Below are 16,737 nucleotides of genomic sequence, written 5' to 3' on the forward strand. Positions count from 1 at the left end.
CGTGATTCAAGATAATCACGTGAGTGGTTTTGCTCGTCTCTGTTGTAAACATAAATCAAAACAACGAAAACGATGATAAACAAATTAAGACAAGAACATTTGGTTTTTAATCAGTGACTATTTTTACAATTTATTTAATAAAAGTGATTCGCGCAAAACTAGTTTTGATTATTAAAGCCAACATATTGTAGTTTAATACAAAATTTATATTTTTACCCAATGTTACCCAATACCCATTTAAAACTCTACATTTCAAAAATAGCGCAAACATTGACATATTTAAGAAAAAATAATAAAAATATTTCAACATGGATTTACCATTCTTTTTTTCGATCCCACCTAATTGACTGAAGTTCATGATTCCATAACAAAAATGTTTTTTAAAGTATTGAAAAAGGTTATAAAGTTTCAAAATAGTCCGATTTTAAATTATTTCAACTTTTTACAAAAAAGAAAAAGTTCTCAACTTTAAAGCTATGTAACAGAAAAATTCAACAACATATGACATTGAAATGTTTACTAGTGATGTAGAATTTTGTACTCTTTAATCGAGTAAAAAGAAATTTTCAAAAAAAATAATTTTACATTTTCAATTAATCTCCATTTTTTCCCAAATTCAACCCTTTTTGCAACGACTGAAAATCTTGATCTCAGTACAAAAAATATTTTATGCAATATTTTCGAAATGGGTTTCAAAAATTCCATAATTTTGAGCTTATCGCGGGAAAAATAATTAAAAATTTTGTTAGACTATTCCTGGTCCGAAAAACGACTTTTAGTGTATTATAAGGGGTACATAAATTTCAAAAGAATCTAAAAAATTCTAAAATGGACCAAACCAAATGCCAAACTATTTTTTTAATACTTCTCTGTATAAACTAAAACTTACGACAATTTTGACACCAATTTCGATAAAAGGCGAAAATAATATGCCTTTCTAACCAACTTAAAATAATTTTATGGACCAAAAATACTCTACAAAAATTTTAAAATTATTTTTCCCTAATTACCTCAAAATTTTTGAGAACCATTTCAAAATAATCGAAAATACTTTATTTTTAACAAATTATACTGAGGTCAGGATTTTCAATCGCTGGTAGAAAACTGAGGACCATTCGAAAAAAAATAATTTTTATTCTTCTGGTGTTCAGTACATTAATACGTATCGATTGAGAGGTATTCCTATATGAAATTCTTAAAAAGGCTGTTCCTCGTGACCCTCTAATGTACATATATTGGAAATTTTCAGTAATTTGAAGGAATAATATATTTAAAGGTCAATCTATTTCTCAACTTGAAAATGAAAGCAATATATTTCATTATCATATTTAGACATCCTTTCCTTTAATTTGATGCATATATTGATACAAAGATAGAAACTTTTTTTAAATGTTTATACTCTTAATACTTTGACGTTCTTTGAAAATAACACTGCTTTCACGAGTATTTAGTTTTGTTCAAGTCATATAAGCAGTGTCCAGTATTTTATTAAAATTAATTTCCTTATTTAGCAAGAAATACTTTTTTTTTAATATTAGAGTTATAATATATTTTTTTCTAGCGGCTAAACTGATAAAGCTATAGGAACAAAAATTAAGTATTCGGTTAAGAATACGTAAAGTTTTAACATATATTTTTTTAAGAAAAATATATTAGATATTCCAAACGATATAAAGGGAAGAAATTTGCAAATGATATTATTTAAAATATTTCGTCCTAAAAAGTAAAAACAAAAAAATTGATTTGAGTTCCGGAGATTGTCCTCTGTCATTTGATACCCATATTGATGAAAATTATTCAGTTAATATATTTTAATATCCTTACAACTTTAAAGTGCTTTAAAAAAGAGAAAATATCACAAAATGTAAAACTGAAAACCCAGTTTCACTTTAGATGACCTCTAGTACCATGAGTATATGATCTCGTTCTGGTAAAATAATTGCTGTCGCACGGTGATGTATGAATTGGTGACATCAGAGCCAGAGGATTTTATGTTATGGAAAAATAAAAAATAAATTAATTTTATAAAGTAAAAATTGAAAAGAACGGCATTGCAAGTAACTGTTATTTGATAATTTTAGTCACAGTAGTTACCAGTGAATTATCAATCAACCTGTTTAAATCACAGTAGTGAAAATATCGCTCATCTCTAATGCATATATATGTATATTACCATAATGCTCTCTCCGAATACAGCAAACTTCATAAAGGGACCCAGCATCCTAGGCGCATAAAATCGATGAACAACTTTTTGCAACATGGGTTCAATTGGTGTCACTGTTTGCAAAATTTCGATACGACCCATTGATGGTGATTTCATGTGGAGTTGTACATAAGATGGTCCAATCTGTAGAATGAGCAGTAATTAAATAAGTGTAATGAACATTAGTGGTGCAAAAAATATAGAAAAAAGTCTTATTTTCTTTATTTGTGTCTATAACTTACCTATGTAAAACTTTAGTCAAATCGGATAACAGGATAGGTCTTTCTTTGATTTTTTCAAAAGTAATGGCATTCATATCATAATTTTTAATATTTAAATCAAATCTTATCTCCCATAGAAAATTGTCTATCTAACAAGGCACAATGGGGAGGAATGGACATTTTTTGGAAATAAATCCGGCATTTCGATGAGGATAAAATAAAGTTTTAAAAAATGAAGCCCACACATCATTTAGGGGCGGCGTTATAGGAGCTCAAAGTGGGGTACCTTCGACATGTAAAATTTTTAATCGCTTGCTATTTTTCTTTTCATCTGATATTAATGATTTTTTACATGTTTGCGTGTGCTATTATTTACCTCTTATAAAGGACGTTATTTTGAATCGAATGGACTAGATCTTCTTTTTGTTAGTTGAACAACCAAATTATCAATTACATGCAAAAAAAATCAGAGAGCTATCATTTATGGATCCAAAAATAAGGGTTTTTCAATTTAAAAATTCAAAATATGTAGATTTTTGTTATTTTTTTGGGCGAAAAACGACTTTTTTTAAGAACAAATAATAAAAACCGATTTTTATTAAAAATTTAAAAGTGCATTTTCCCGGAAACTATAGAAGATAGAATAAAAACAAGTAAAATCTGTGATCACTTTTATTATTCACTAAAAACTGACTTTTTAATAAAAAAAATATAAAAGTTCATTTTTCATAAAAAACAAGCTAAATTTGAAATCACTTTTATTTCCCATCAAAAACATATTTTTTTAGCGCAAACAAGGAAGCTAAAAGCTCGTAACAAAACTGGCAAAAACATGCAAGAGAATGCCTATATACATATGTATGTATTAGGGGAGTCGAAAGGCTTTTCTCTCGGATCAACTTCTAATAGTGAAAATATGTTGCATTTTAACGTCAAATGAAAGACTGTAAAATATTATTAAATTATTATATATTTAATTATGGGAAAAATTTCACCTAAATGAGGTATTAAGTAATACTTTTTGCACTATTTTATAGTAAAATCGTTATGCATACAAAATTGTCTTTCCAAAAAACATAAAAAACTTAAAATTGGTTAAAAAATTTTTGAGTTATTACAATTTCCCTGGAGAATTTTGTGGTTCTGACGACACATAAAAGTAAATATAATATTTTTTTTATTTTTGAAAAATTTACAAAAAAATATAATGATTACCTTTACAAGATCCATAAATATAAATATAACGCTTACTTGGTTTAGTTTAACTGCATCACAAAAGCTCTACTTTCAAACTTTAAAAAGTTTTGTTAAATAGATTTAAAAAGATTAAAATTTTCCATTCTGGATTTTATAAGGGATATATATATATAAGAATTAAACATAAAAAGAATGAGCTTAATAACTCTCATAGTTTTGTGTTACCTGCGATGTGAAATTAATGGATTTCGGGAAAAGGGCAATTTCCTACTATTACAAATTGTTGGTTAATTTTGATCAAGTAAATTGAGATTATTATTTCGAGAAAATTATTTCTGATCAAATTTCCCAAATTAAGAACCCTTTAAAAACTGGGGTCAAAATCTAAATTTTGAATATTTTATGTTCTTGAACAAATAGGACCATGATGTTGCTAATTTTTTGATGGAATTTGATGAAACTTCTTAGAAGTTAATTGTAGTATACTTATATAAATCATACTTTATGCCAAATACAGAATATATACCCATTAATCCTTTAAGAAAATTAATTTTACAAAATTTCTATTTAAAAGTGTTTAAATAAGTGTTTAATTAAGTATTTAAAATAAAGTGGTTTTGAATTGACCCAAGTATGCCAAAGGGTTAATTTTTGATGAAGTTTGATTCCTAGATTTGTGTAGTTTGTCAAAATATGAGTATTAATAATTAAACACACAACGTTTTGCTAGATTTAATGAAGAATATCAAATATACAAAAACTTGTTTTTGACCCCGGTTGAAAGGTTTAACGATTCTCGATTTAAGAAAAATGATTAACAATAACTTCTAATTGACTCAGAAATAATATTTTCAATTTACATAATCAAAATTAAGCAAAAATTTTTAATAATATAATTTTTACTTTATTGTTGGCAAAAATTGCTCTTTTCTCGAAATCTTTCAATTTCACATCGCAAGTACGGCAAAACAATGTGAGGTATTGAGTTCATTCTTTTTATGTTTGATTCCTATGTATATCCCTTGTAAAATACAGTATAGAAAATTTTATTTTTTTTAAATCCATTTAACAAAATTTTTTAAATTTTGAAAATTGAGTTTTGGAGATGCTGTTAAAATAATGGTCTCTTTTTGACCACATACTAAACCAAGTATGTGTTATACAATTTGAACAAAAATTCGTATTAGCATATTTATGGATCTTGTAAAGGTAAGCGTTATATTTTTTATAATAATTTTCAAAACTAAAAAAAAATTCTTTTATTTACTTTTATGTGTCTTCAGAACCACGGAACAGTCTTTCATTTGACGTTAAAATACAACATAATTTCACTATTAGAAGTTGATTTTAGACCCACCTACTATACATACCTATATGGCGAATAAATCAAGAGTCGCACATATGGACTTAGGTTATTATAGATGATAGATCCTTTTGGAATCGAATATTATGATTTATTCATTTATTATTTATTGGTTCTTCTAACGCTTTTAATCTCTGTAATTCTAAATCACGACTATTCTGGTTTTTTACTTTATCATCCAAATATATTGTTAATGCATCCACTACCTTACCTCCCTGTTTTTCAGCAAATGTGGGATGTGGACCCATGTACAGTATTGTTTATAACATATGTATTCAACTTGAGATAATTTCTGAAACCAATCAGAAAATTTGCAAATTCCATAGATGTAATATAAGAACCTCGATCTGTTATTAATTTTTTTGGTCTTCTATAATAATTAAAGTACTTTTCTAAAGAATAATAAACTTTTTGGTTTCTTTGGAATGTTATACGTACAAATTTTGTTCGTTTACACGAGTTATATATTTTATATACATACACAGAAAAAACTAAAAATATGTTTCAATTATCAAAATAATTGTATCAAGCAAGTTTTGCACCTATTACCGAAGTGATGATATCAATTATCAAATTTATAAAAAATTAAAAAAATACTTTTTTCCAAATAACGAATTAATCAGAACAATTAATATCAATAATTGAGACAAAATTTAAAATTGATTAATTCATTAATTGTATAAATTAAATATTTAATAAAAATAAAATCTAATTTTTATTAATTTATTAATCAAATGAATTAGTTTGTTTGGTAGAAAATGTATTAAAAACCAATTAAGTTGATGATTAAAACAATCAAATTATTAATTGATTACTCACAATGTTAAAGGAATGCTTGACCTTTAACAATGCGTTGAGCATTTACAAAAAATATCACTTTATTATCAAATTTAAACATATAAAGTGTTTTATAAATTGTCAAGTTTCAAGTTTCAAGTTTAGTTTATTTACCCCAGAAATTCATTCCAATACAATCAATATCTTAAGAACTAATACATTTTCAGCTTATTACTATTCCTTACATACTATTGGTAATATACAAAGACTATACATTCAATCAAATCATATGCAGCTCAGCTGCTTCACTTATACGGTATTAATTATACATTTACTCATTTCCCTAAAAAAGGGCTTAAAAAAGGGAGACGCTCGTATTTTATCTTACATCTAACTTAAAACTAAATAAGAACATCTTACAGACTAATATATACAAGATAGAGGTAGTAAAGGAAATTTATATACAGAAAATATCCAAAATGGATTATTGAGCGGTATTGTATACCGTATCAACTATGTTCAAAGTATCAATTCTCCTATGATAAAACAGGAGATCTGCACCCTCGAAGAGAAGACCAGCGTCCCTAAGGGTCAAAAGATCAACCGGGGAAAGATACCTTGACAGCCGAATGGCCTCCAAATTCCTCTCCCTAGTAAAACAATCCCGTATCAAACCGTTCTCTAAGGAACGAGCACGCTCAAGAAACCTTATGGCTCCCTCCACCATAAAAACATCGACCCTGGCAAAATCAATTGCATCATAGATCGACCTACAGGATGGTCTACGAGGTATACCGTCAGATCCCAATTGGGGTCTCATACCCAGACAAGCTACGAGGACTCTCCTCTCCCACTTCCTAAGCCTCTCCATTTGGGAGGATGATATTCCAAACCAAGATGGAAAGGCATAGGAAATGAGAGGTCTGATTACCTGACGATATACCAAGAGGCGTAACCTCTTATCAAGTCCACCCCTCCGCCTCAGAATACCCTGATACGCAGAGTACACCCTCTTCGACCTTTGTAGAACATTATCCAAGTGTCTATAGTATTCGAACTTCTCCTGGAAAGTGACACCTAAGTACCTCATTCTGTCCGATGTCGGAATCGGTTCCCCTCCTACCATCAAACATGGAATGTGCTTCCTCCAATTTGGATAAATATGCTTCCGTTTGCCCTTGAATGTCATCGCCACAGTCTTCTGTACGTTAAGTTTAAGTCCCCATTTCGCGAAATAATCTGTCAGAGTCGCCAGATATTCATTCAGTCCGTTATTAACTGTCCTTGCCCTAGAACCAGAAGAGGCCACAAGTATGTCATCAGCGTATATTAATAAAAGCTCATCCCCTGGTGGTTCGGGTATGTCCGACATATAAATATTGTACAACACAGGTCCCAGAAGCGAACCCTGTGGTACTCCCGCTGAAATGGACCTCTCGTCCGATAAAGTGTCCCCCAATCTCACCCTGAATTTACGGTCTGTCAAAAAACTGTCAATCATCCGACATGTCGTTGAGTCAAAACCCTTTTCAATAAGTTTATAAACAATACCGTCCTGCCACACTGAGTAAAAGGCTTTAGAAAAGTCCAGGCTCACAGCCATTGTCGGGCACCTCTTATTAAGTCCCCTTGCCACATAGTCCGAGAATACCATCAACGCATGCGTCGTTGATAATCCAGTCCTAAATCCAAATTGGTTGTCAATAAGTATGTCCTTGTCTACTAAAGTATCACTGATCCTCGTCAATATAAAATATTCGAAAAGCTTCCCAAAAGCTGACAGCAAGGAGATCTCCAGGGTCAGACCCTGGTTTCAATATGGGAACAACTAGAGCTTCTTTCCATGCAGTCGGGAAGTATCCAATATTCAGGCAATGGTTGAATAGAATCGACAAAAACTCCCAGGCGTTAACATCAGTTTTTTTCAGAACAAAGTCTGGAACTCCATCAACACCACAGGACCTCTTGTTCGATCTCTTCCTCAACGCATTGCCTATCGACTCTGAATCAATTAACCCAAGCCGTCCAAAGTCGTTATTAGTTCCTCTAGTCCTCCCGTCAGCCCTAAAAGTCTCTCCAAATGTTGTCAAAGGGGTTGATCTGTCCAATGTTGATACAGTCTCCTCTACCATCATGCCAAATGTATCTACGCGACCCTGTTGCCTTCCAGGTATACACGTGAAAAATTATCAGCCAAAAGGTTAGCCTTCCCACTATCGTCAGATACGATCCTACCACTGTCACCAATTAGACCCCCAATTACAGGACGAGCACTTAAACCCGCTGCCAACTTCACATTCCTATATGTTCTATTATTCAGACGAATATTGCCAAGGAAATCCGACCAATAATCCCGTTCAAAAACGGCAATGGCACCCTGTATAATTCTATCAAGATTCCTAATCTCTGCCTTAAGAGTGTTGCGTCTCCCAGGATCACATCTGTGCAATGTCCGTCTGAGTCTCTTCTTCTGTTGTATAAATCCAAGAATGTGTGGTGGTAGTTTCATCAAACCTCTCCTCCCAGTGGATACCCTAGGAATCGAGTTGTACATAGCCTCACTAAAAGCATTGTCCATTGTCCTAATCACATCGTCAATCTCCATTCTGGAAACATTCCTATCCACCGGTAATCTACAGTTATCAAGATTCCCAGTCAACATACGCTTAAATTTGCGAACATCAATTCGGTCATAATCAAATCTCGTGGTATTCTCGCGCACCACACATTCACTGGTAGAGAAGACCATTTCCACAGCCCTATGGTCCGATTCATAGTCAAGTGTCCTAAGTCTATTCCCATTGGTCGTGGTAATGTCCACAGTCGTGATGAAAAAGTCGATGTAAGATGACAAAACAGCGTTTATTCTTGTAGGTCCTTCAGTCTGTTGGATGTCCAAATCAGGGCTAGTCAGTAAGAAGTCCCGAAGATTACGTCCACTCTCATTTGTGTAGGGGTCTCCCCAGTACGGGTGCTTAGCATTAAGATCCGCGCCGATCACCAAACTGTAACCCCCAACCAGTTGTTGTATTGCGTCAAAGTAATTCTCAACTAATACATCTCCTGGCCTTAGATACATCGATACCACTATAATATCGTTCCCATGCAGCCTACGAATACGCACTGCCGTATTCTCAATGGCACCCGTATCAAGGACAACCTCCTCACATTGAAGCCTGTCCCTAATAAGAACAGCTGTACCTCCTCCACGTCCTGTCCGTCGATCCTGTCTAAATACCCTGAACCCCTTAATCTCAAACTTGTGGCGAGAGCTGAGACGGTGCTCAGCCAACAGCACTATGTCAGGTCTATGTTCCGTCAAAAATAAATTCAAGTAATGCCTCCTGTGCCGAGAGACAATTGAATTAACATTCGCAAATATCACCTTTAGTGTACTAGCCATGATGACTCAATGACATTAGTAAACCAAGTAGGGCACGAGATTTATCCTCGTCACTACCCAAACCCTGATAATCCCTAGCAAAACTACCCATCTTACCCAAACACTGTAGCAGTCCGCCCCCGAAGAATCGTTTGCAGTCACCATCAACAATATTGTATTGTGCCATGGCGGAACCCAATGACACCTCAGACCCACGAGAGTTCGCAGGTACCCTAGACACATTACGGGTCGTTACATTGTCGGCGGCAGAAGCAGCCCCAGCTGCCGCAGCGTATGAGACCCCAGCCCTCAAACCACTGTCAACTGGCACATGTCCCGATCGAGAAACGCCACCCGATACCTTCCTCTCCTCCACCTTACGAATGAGTTGAAGTCTACGCGGACACTCCTTTGAGCTAGCCGCATGTCCCTCAGTCCCACAATTAACACAACGCACCGGTAAACCTATACGTCTAGATACCTCGCCAGTCACAGGGTCAGTGACAAAAGTCTCCCCTGTATTCTCCCCCTTTGGAGGAACACTACAATTCCCAGGACCGTGGGACCCGCCGCATTTAACACACCGATAGGGCATCCTACAATTCGTCGAAACATGTCCAAAACGTTGGCAATTATAACACTGTGTTATACCTCTCATTATAAACTTTCTAATATGAACTCTACAACGCAATATGTACCTTATGTCATAAAATCTATCTATGTCAGAATTCCTGGCCATTCTAACCACCCATTTGTCAAAGCCTAATTTAGCAATGCCAATAATATTAAAATTAATTTGGAGACCATTCAGATATCCCAGTATGTCCCCCGACTCAAAAGAGTGAGGTAGCCCCTCAATCACAACACTGTATGGACGTAGACCCTTAGGGGTATACGTTCTGTTCTACAAGTAAGGCCTTTACCCTGTCATAGTCCTCGAGAGTGCAGAGTCCTATGTTAACAACATTCTTTCCCAATGATTTCAAGTTATAGTTCTTATGACCTAACAGTTTGTCAATAGATTCTATCATAGACTTTAAATTAATATTGTAAGTAGTTATCACAGGAATAGACTTACTCTTCTTCCTTGCTTCCTTGGGTTGAGTTGACTTCTCCTTGGATGAAACCTTTACACGATCATTCGGACTGGCAGCTTCCTGCTTCTTAGCCTTCGGCTTCACATTAGATGATGAACCAGATACGGCATTATTCTGGTCTTCCACTTTATTTTTAGTAGAAACTTCAGCTTTGTTTTCTACTATCTCACCCTCAACAGGTATTTCCTGTTCTTCAATAACCATTTCATCTTCGCTTGAAATTTCCTCTTCACTTTCATTTTCCAATCTTTTCAATAGGATTCTGAGTTTATCATTCTCCTTCATAATATAATCAAACTTTTTATTCAAAAAATCAATCTCCTTCTGCTTCTCCTCCAGCATAGTTTGGAATTCCTCAGGGGTGGTCCCAACTCTAGGCCGTTTGAGGGGATTAAGATCCCCTTTTTCCGCCATATTCACCGCTCACTGTTAAGGGGTAGTATCTATCCGCATTTAAAACGAAATTATCGAAATATACCCCAAAAGTTCCTTATTCACTCACAGTTCACTTTCAATTTGCCCCTTTGGGTCTATAAAATATCAAATTCCAATGTATTCTCACAAAATTCACTTATATCAAAGCAAATTCGAAGTTCTGTTGCCTCCTATGAACTTCTCACTAAATTTAGTGATCACACACAATAAAGTACAAGGCAGACTGCCTACTATTTTGCCCACGCTTCTCAAAAAGTCAATGGATCAAAAATTTCACTTATACTTGTCAAATGCCTACTATTTTAGGCAAGCTTCTCAAAATCTGTATTGACCTTATATATCAAAAAATTTTTTTTTTCCTTTTCTCTCTTCCATTAACTTGTCCTTTCAAGCACTTTGTAACTTTTATACACTATATCAGAGCTCACTAGTTGTTTACACTTCACAAACACTTTTAACACTCTCAATTTATAAATTGTCAGGAAACTTGAATATTATATGCCTAAAATCGTATTAACTATTTAAGAATTATAAACATTGTTAGCATAGAAAATCAAAATAAAATATTTAAAAATAAACTAAAATGGAAAAGTTGGCCAGAAATTTTTTTTCAATCAATTAAAAAACTAATTGAATCAATTAAAAATTTAATCAAATTTGTAATCTTAGGTTTTAAACAACGAGATAATTAAGACAAATAAAAAATTGCTTAAATTAAAATTAAAGAAAGAGAAAAACATGTTAATTGAAAATAAACTACTGATAATTTTTTCTGTGTACATAATTTTGTATGTACGAAACAATTTTAGCTTTCAAAATTTAATTAATGGGAAATCTTAGTTTATTCTTCGAGTAAATTTAGTTTCAGACGTGCTAAATATTCCCAAGCCTTTAATTTAATTAAAGTTAAATTTTGAATAAAATGAAATGTATTATTCGGGATAAGCTAGTTCCAATGCGCATTTCTCAGGTTGCTTAAATCAGCTCATCAGAAAACCTTTCCCAAGTTTTTAGAAAAACTAGAAATAATTATAGTATATTATTTTTATAAACTCAATGAGAATTAAAAGAATATACTACAAATCATTTGTCTTTTAACAAAACAATAATACATGTCTATTTTTATTCTCTTCTGACATTCCATGCCTACAATTGGTTGGCTTTTTTGCGACTCTAAATGTAGGTTGTAATTTTAATTTTAGCTTTCATATTTGGGAACCAATAATTAAAGCGAATTTAGTCAAAACATTTCCCATTCTTATAACATTTTCCTCCATTTCCTTATACACAAACAACATTAAGTATCATCCTGACGAAATAGATGCCATCCATATGTTCATATCCTTTAATTTAGATTCCAATTCTAAAATTAATTTCTTTATATTACTATTGTAATCTAAAGCAGCTATTACATTACTTTTGTCCGTAATAACATTAATACAATTCCTACTTAAAGCGTCGACGTGGTTCATAAACATCCGTCTACGATGCTAAATAGAATAGTCAAAGTTTTCTAATTATAAAACACATTTAACAATTCTAGATTATAGAATAATAGAAAGTATCTCAAGTTCAAAACTTTGGTAACGACACTCGGCTGAGGAAATTCTTTGTTATATTGTTTCTGCTCCAAATCCCTTTGTGCTTGCATCACAATGCAATTCTCTTTTAGGTGAATATATTGATAAAACCGGTTGGTTCATTAAGCATTTCTTTAGTTTTTTAAAGGATCTGACACAATCTGGAGAAAAGTTATATTTTTTCTCTTTTCGTAATAAATCTAATAAAGGTCTGGCAATAACTGGAAAAGATGGTATACATTTCCATTTGGACGGATTCCTAAAGGATCTAAAAAGTATCCCAAATTTTCAATGGATTGATAACAAAATTTGCATTTTTCAATTTAAATTTTAATCCTGTTTCATAAGCATGTCCATGAGGTGTCACAAAGGAGGTCTAAAAGAGTAAAACATTTTTTCTATTCCACATTCTATACAATCTTCTATTAAAAGCCAAAGGAAAATTAACTCGAATTGTCTTTTTATTTAATGCATTATAGTCTACACATATTCGTATTTCACCACTTTTATTTTTATTTAAAAACAGGTTGATATCCGAAAGATAGACGCATATATTCGTGCGACAAACTGGTTTGGTTTAGGAATCAAGAGTACTTAGGTTAAAGTGTACTAATACGCTGACCGCTTTTCTCATTTCAGATATCAAAGGGATCAATATACTGGACCCAAGTATGCCCCCAGTGAGGACATCCCCTAACCTATCAATTAATTTACTTAATTTCAATATTTGTTCTTCACTTAGCTTCGAATTGTAATTAATAAAATCTTTTGAAAGTTCTTGAGTATCAGCCAAATAAAAGTCTGAATTACCCTCAACATTAATTTTAGACACCAAATATTTTTTGTTTTAATAGCCCAACAAAATTAGTCGAAAAAAATTAGCAAACTGCGGAAATTTAGATAGCTTTATGAAACAGAGAGAACTTCGTCTTGGGGTCTCAATTAAGGAGATAAAAGCCACCATTAATCCCATGTACGCTAAGCGAGGAATTAGGGGTCATAGGTTACAAAAATCAGTTTTTTACAATTATTTTGCTTATTGTGAATTATATTTTCTATATTTTAGTTGAAGACTATTTTTGCATATCATTAGTTATTTTCACTAATATTTTCAAATCTTAATATAATAATCGATAACAATTTTGTCATAATTTTTGACTTATTTATAAGCTGTTAATATATGCTTATACGCTGTTATATGTTTTACTTCAAAATCACTCTAAGGCCCATGGTGCAGGCGACACGAAATAACTCCCAATGAAATAACACCCAATTAGGAAAATGAAATAAATCCCAATAAAATATAAAAAAAATCAAAATTGGGCGTTATTTCATTTTTTTGGGCTTTATTTAATTTTAAAATTGGCAGTTATTTCATTATGAAATAAGTCCCAAATTAAAATCAAAAAAATTGGGATTTATTTCATAAAAAATATTTTTGGGCTTTATTTCATTTTTTTTGGGCTTTATTTCATTTTAATAAAATTAAGTTTTAAAAGTTTTTTAGAGTTTTAAAATTTTAGTTCAAACCGTTAGGTCGATCTTCAAATATTCTTAAAACATCTTAGTATCATCAATATTTGACTTCAATTATTCTTTTGAGTGCATTTGAAGAAGCAACATCGAAAATTATGGAATACGAAATTATCTGTGGTTACTCTATTACTCTATTCTATTAGTGAAGAACAATTATATTAAAAAAAAATCTGTATATAAAGATACTGTCTTTTACATTTGTTATAATAAAAAGTGCAGATCGCGAGTTTATTTATTAAATAATATTTTGGCAAAGTACTCTGATTTTATTGAACATAATCACGATAAACAAAAACAATTATATGAAGAACTAAAAGCCTTAAATAAAATTAAAACCGAGTGTTTAAATGTAAGCAACACACAGTGGTATAGGAAAAAAAAAAGAGGGAAATAATTCGGTAACTTCTAAACGGTTAACCCGATTTTAATGAAATTTGGTGTGCACAAAGAGGAGGTGTTGTCGAGTTTAGGTTTTGAATTTGGACCTTATAGGCCAACCAGGGGCCCGGCGGGGGGTCATCAAATTAGGACACCTCGGCTATGTTAAATTTTTAAAACGATCCTATTTCTTCATTTGAGTTCCGATTTAAAAAAAATTTCGTATATAGAATCTCCTCATCGAGCACTATAAAAAATGTCGTCGTAGCAGTAAATTATCTCTTATAGTTTAGGAGATATTCGCATTTGAATATTAAAATTTTAAAATTTTTACCGTCCTTACTTTAGTTTTTTTGATAATAGCAGGTCCAAATATTTCCGATTTTCGCCATTTTTTTTTATTTGCTTAACAACAAGTTTATATACCAAGCAGTGAAAGAATTATGTAAAAATCATGACTGAGTCCAAAGTTATAGGCATTTAAATTTAAAAAATTAAAAAAAGGCGATTTTTTGTCATTTTTTTGGGAAAAAAGTATCTTTTTCTTTTTAAGTTATCTAAAAAGTTTCTAAGAAGATGTATATAGAATTTATACTTTTTGGAAAGCTGACTTTACATAAAATACGATAAATGAAACAAAACCTAAAAATTTTTGATACCGAGGGGACCAGGTCCATCCAAAAAAACCCTATTTTTTATGGAAAATTAAATTTTGAGCAAAAATTCTCAAATCGCATAGTCGATATCAAATTATAGTGACCTGTTTTATATGACCCAATAAGTTCTTAATCATTTTGTAACGGGTTTCGATAACCCCGCCCCCGGTATGGATATAATAGGCAAAAAACCAAAAAATCCCATTTTTGGGATTTTTTAAAACTTTTTTGGGAATTCCGGGATTTCTAATAAGAAAATTCGAAATTTTTATTTAATTTTGGATTTTGAGTAAAAAAATCTACCTAACTGTAAAATTTCATCAAAAAATATTCATAAATAAAATTTTTATTGCAATTTGAAAAATTTGTATCTTCGCAAAAACTGAATAAAAAACATTTTTTAATTTTTTTAAAAAAAAGTATTCCTCGAATTTTTTAATTTTCAAAAATTATATACAGTTTTGAAAAATAGACAAAATTACCTTTCCATTGATATATAACATGCCTACCTAATGTTTTTTAAGTGACAAATTAATTAGGGAAAACTCAACATCTTTTAGAAAATTTGCCTAGCACTATTATTTTCATCCATAAGGTTAACTCTTAAATTTGTTACATATATGGATGAAAATAATAGTGCTAGGTAAATTTTCTAAAAGATGTTGAGTTTTCCCTAATTAATTTGTCCCTTAAAAAACATTAGGTAGGCATGTTATATATCAATGGAAAGGTAATTTTGTCTATTTTTCAAAACTGTATATAATTTTTGAAAATTAAAAAATTCGCGGAATACTTTTTTAAAAAAAAATTAAAAAATGTTTTTTATTCAGTTTTTGCGAAGATACAAATTTTTCAAATTGCAATAAAAATTTTATTTATGAATATTTTTTGATGAAATTTTACAGTTAGGTAGATTTTTTTACTCAAAATCCAAAATTAAATAAAAATTTCGAATTTTCTTATTAGAAATCCCGGAATTCCCAAAAAAGTTTTAAAAAATCCCAAAAATGGGATTTTTTGGTTTTTTGCCTATTATATCCATACCAGGGGCGGGGTTATCGAAACCCGTTACAAAATGATTAAGAACTTATTGGGTCATATAAAACAGGTCACTATAATTTGATATCGACTATGCGATTTGAGAATTTTTGCTCAAAATTTAATTTTCCATAAAAAATAGGGTTTTTTTGGATGGACCTGGTCCCCTCGGTATCAAAAATTTTTAGGTTTTGTTTCATTTATCGTATTTTATGTAAAGTCAGCTTTCCAAAAAGTATAAATTCTATATACATCTTCTTAGAAACTTTTTAGATAACTTAAAAAGAAAAAGATACTTTTTTCCCAAAAAAATGACAAAAAATCGCCTTTTTTTAATTTTTTAAATTTAAATGCCTATAACTTTGGACTCAGTCATGATTTTTACATAATTCTTTCACTGCTTGGTATATAAACTTGTTGTTAAGCAAATAAAAAAAAATGGCGAAAATCGGAAATATTTGGACCTGCTATTATCAAAAAAACTAAAGTAAGGACGGTAAAAATTTTAAAATTTTAATATTCAAATGCGAATATCTCCTAAACTATAAGAGATAATTTACTGCTACGACGACATTTTTTATAGTGCTCGATGAGGAGATTCTATATACGAAATTTTTTTTAAATCGGAACTCAAATGAAGAAATAGGATCGTTTTAAAAATTTAACATAGCCGAGGTGTCCTAATTTGAGGACCCCCCGCCGGGCCCCTGGTTGGCCTATAAGGTCCAAATTCAAAACCTAAACTCGACAACACCTCCTCTTTGTGCATACCAAATTTCATTAAAATCGGATTAACCGTTTAGAAGTTACCGAATTATTTCCCTCTTTTTTTTTTCCTATACCACTGTGCAACATCAATGAGCAAAATGCAATT

General features: G+C 31.5%; 1 protein-coding gene across 1 annotated transcript in view; it reads right to left on the bottom strand.

Moving 5' to 3' along the window:
- The window catches only part of LOC119600883 (cholesterol 7-desaturase), a 77,330-nt gene that overhangs the window by 2,320 nt on the left and 58,273 nt on the right, over positions 1 to 16,737 (bottom strand). The window contains exon 5 of the mRNA XM_037951453.1: positions 2,174 to 2,347. Within this exon, the coding sequence (XP_037807381.1) occupies positions 2,174 to 2,347 (174 nt within the window). The remainder of the gene's footprint in view (positions 1 to 2,173; positions 2,348 to 16,737) is intronic.

Source organism: Lucilia sericata, unplaced genomic scaffold, assembly GCF_015586225.1.
Source record: "Lucilia sericata isolate MDLA Ls3-8-SP2 unplaced genomic scaffold, ASM1558622v1 Contig000125F_arrow, whole genome shotgun sequence".
In the NCBI taxonomy this organism is placed as follows: domain Eukaryota; kingdom Metazoa; phylum Arthropoda; class Insecta; order Diptera; family Calliphoridae; genus Lucilia; species Lucilia sericata.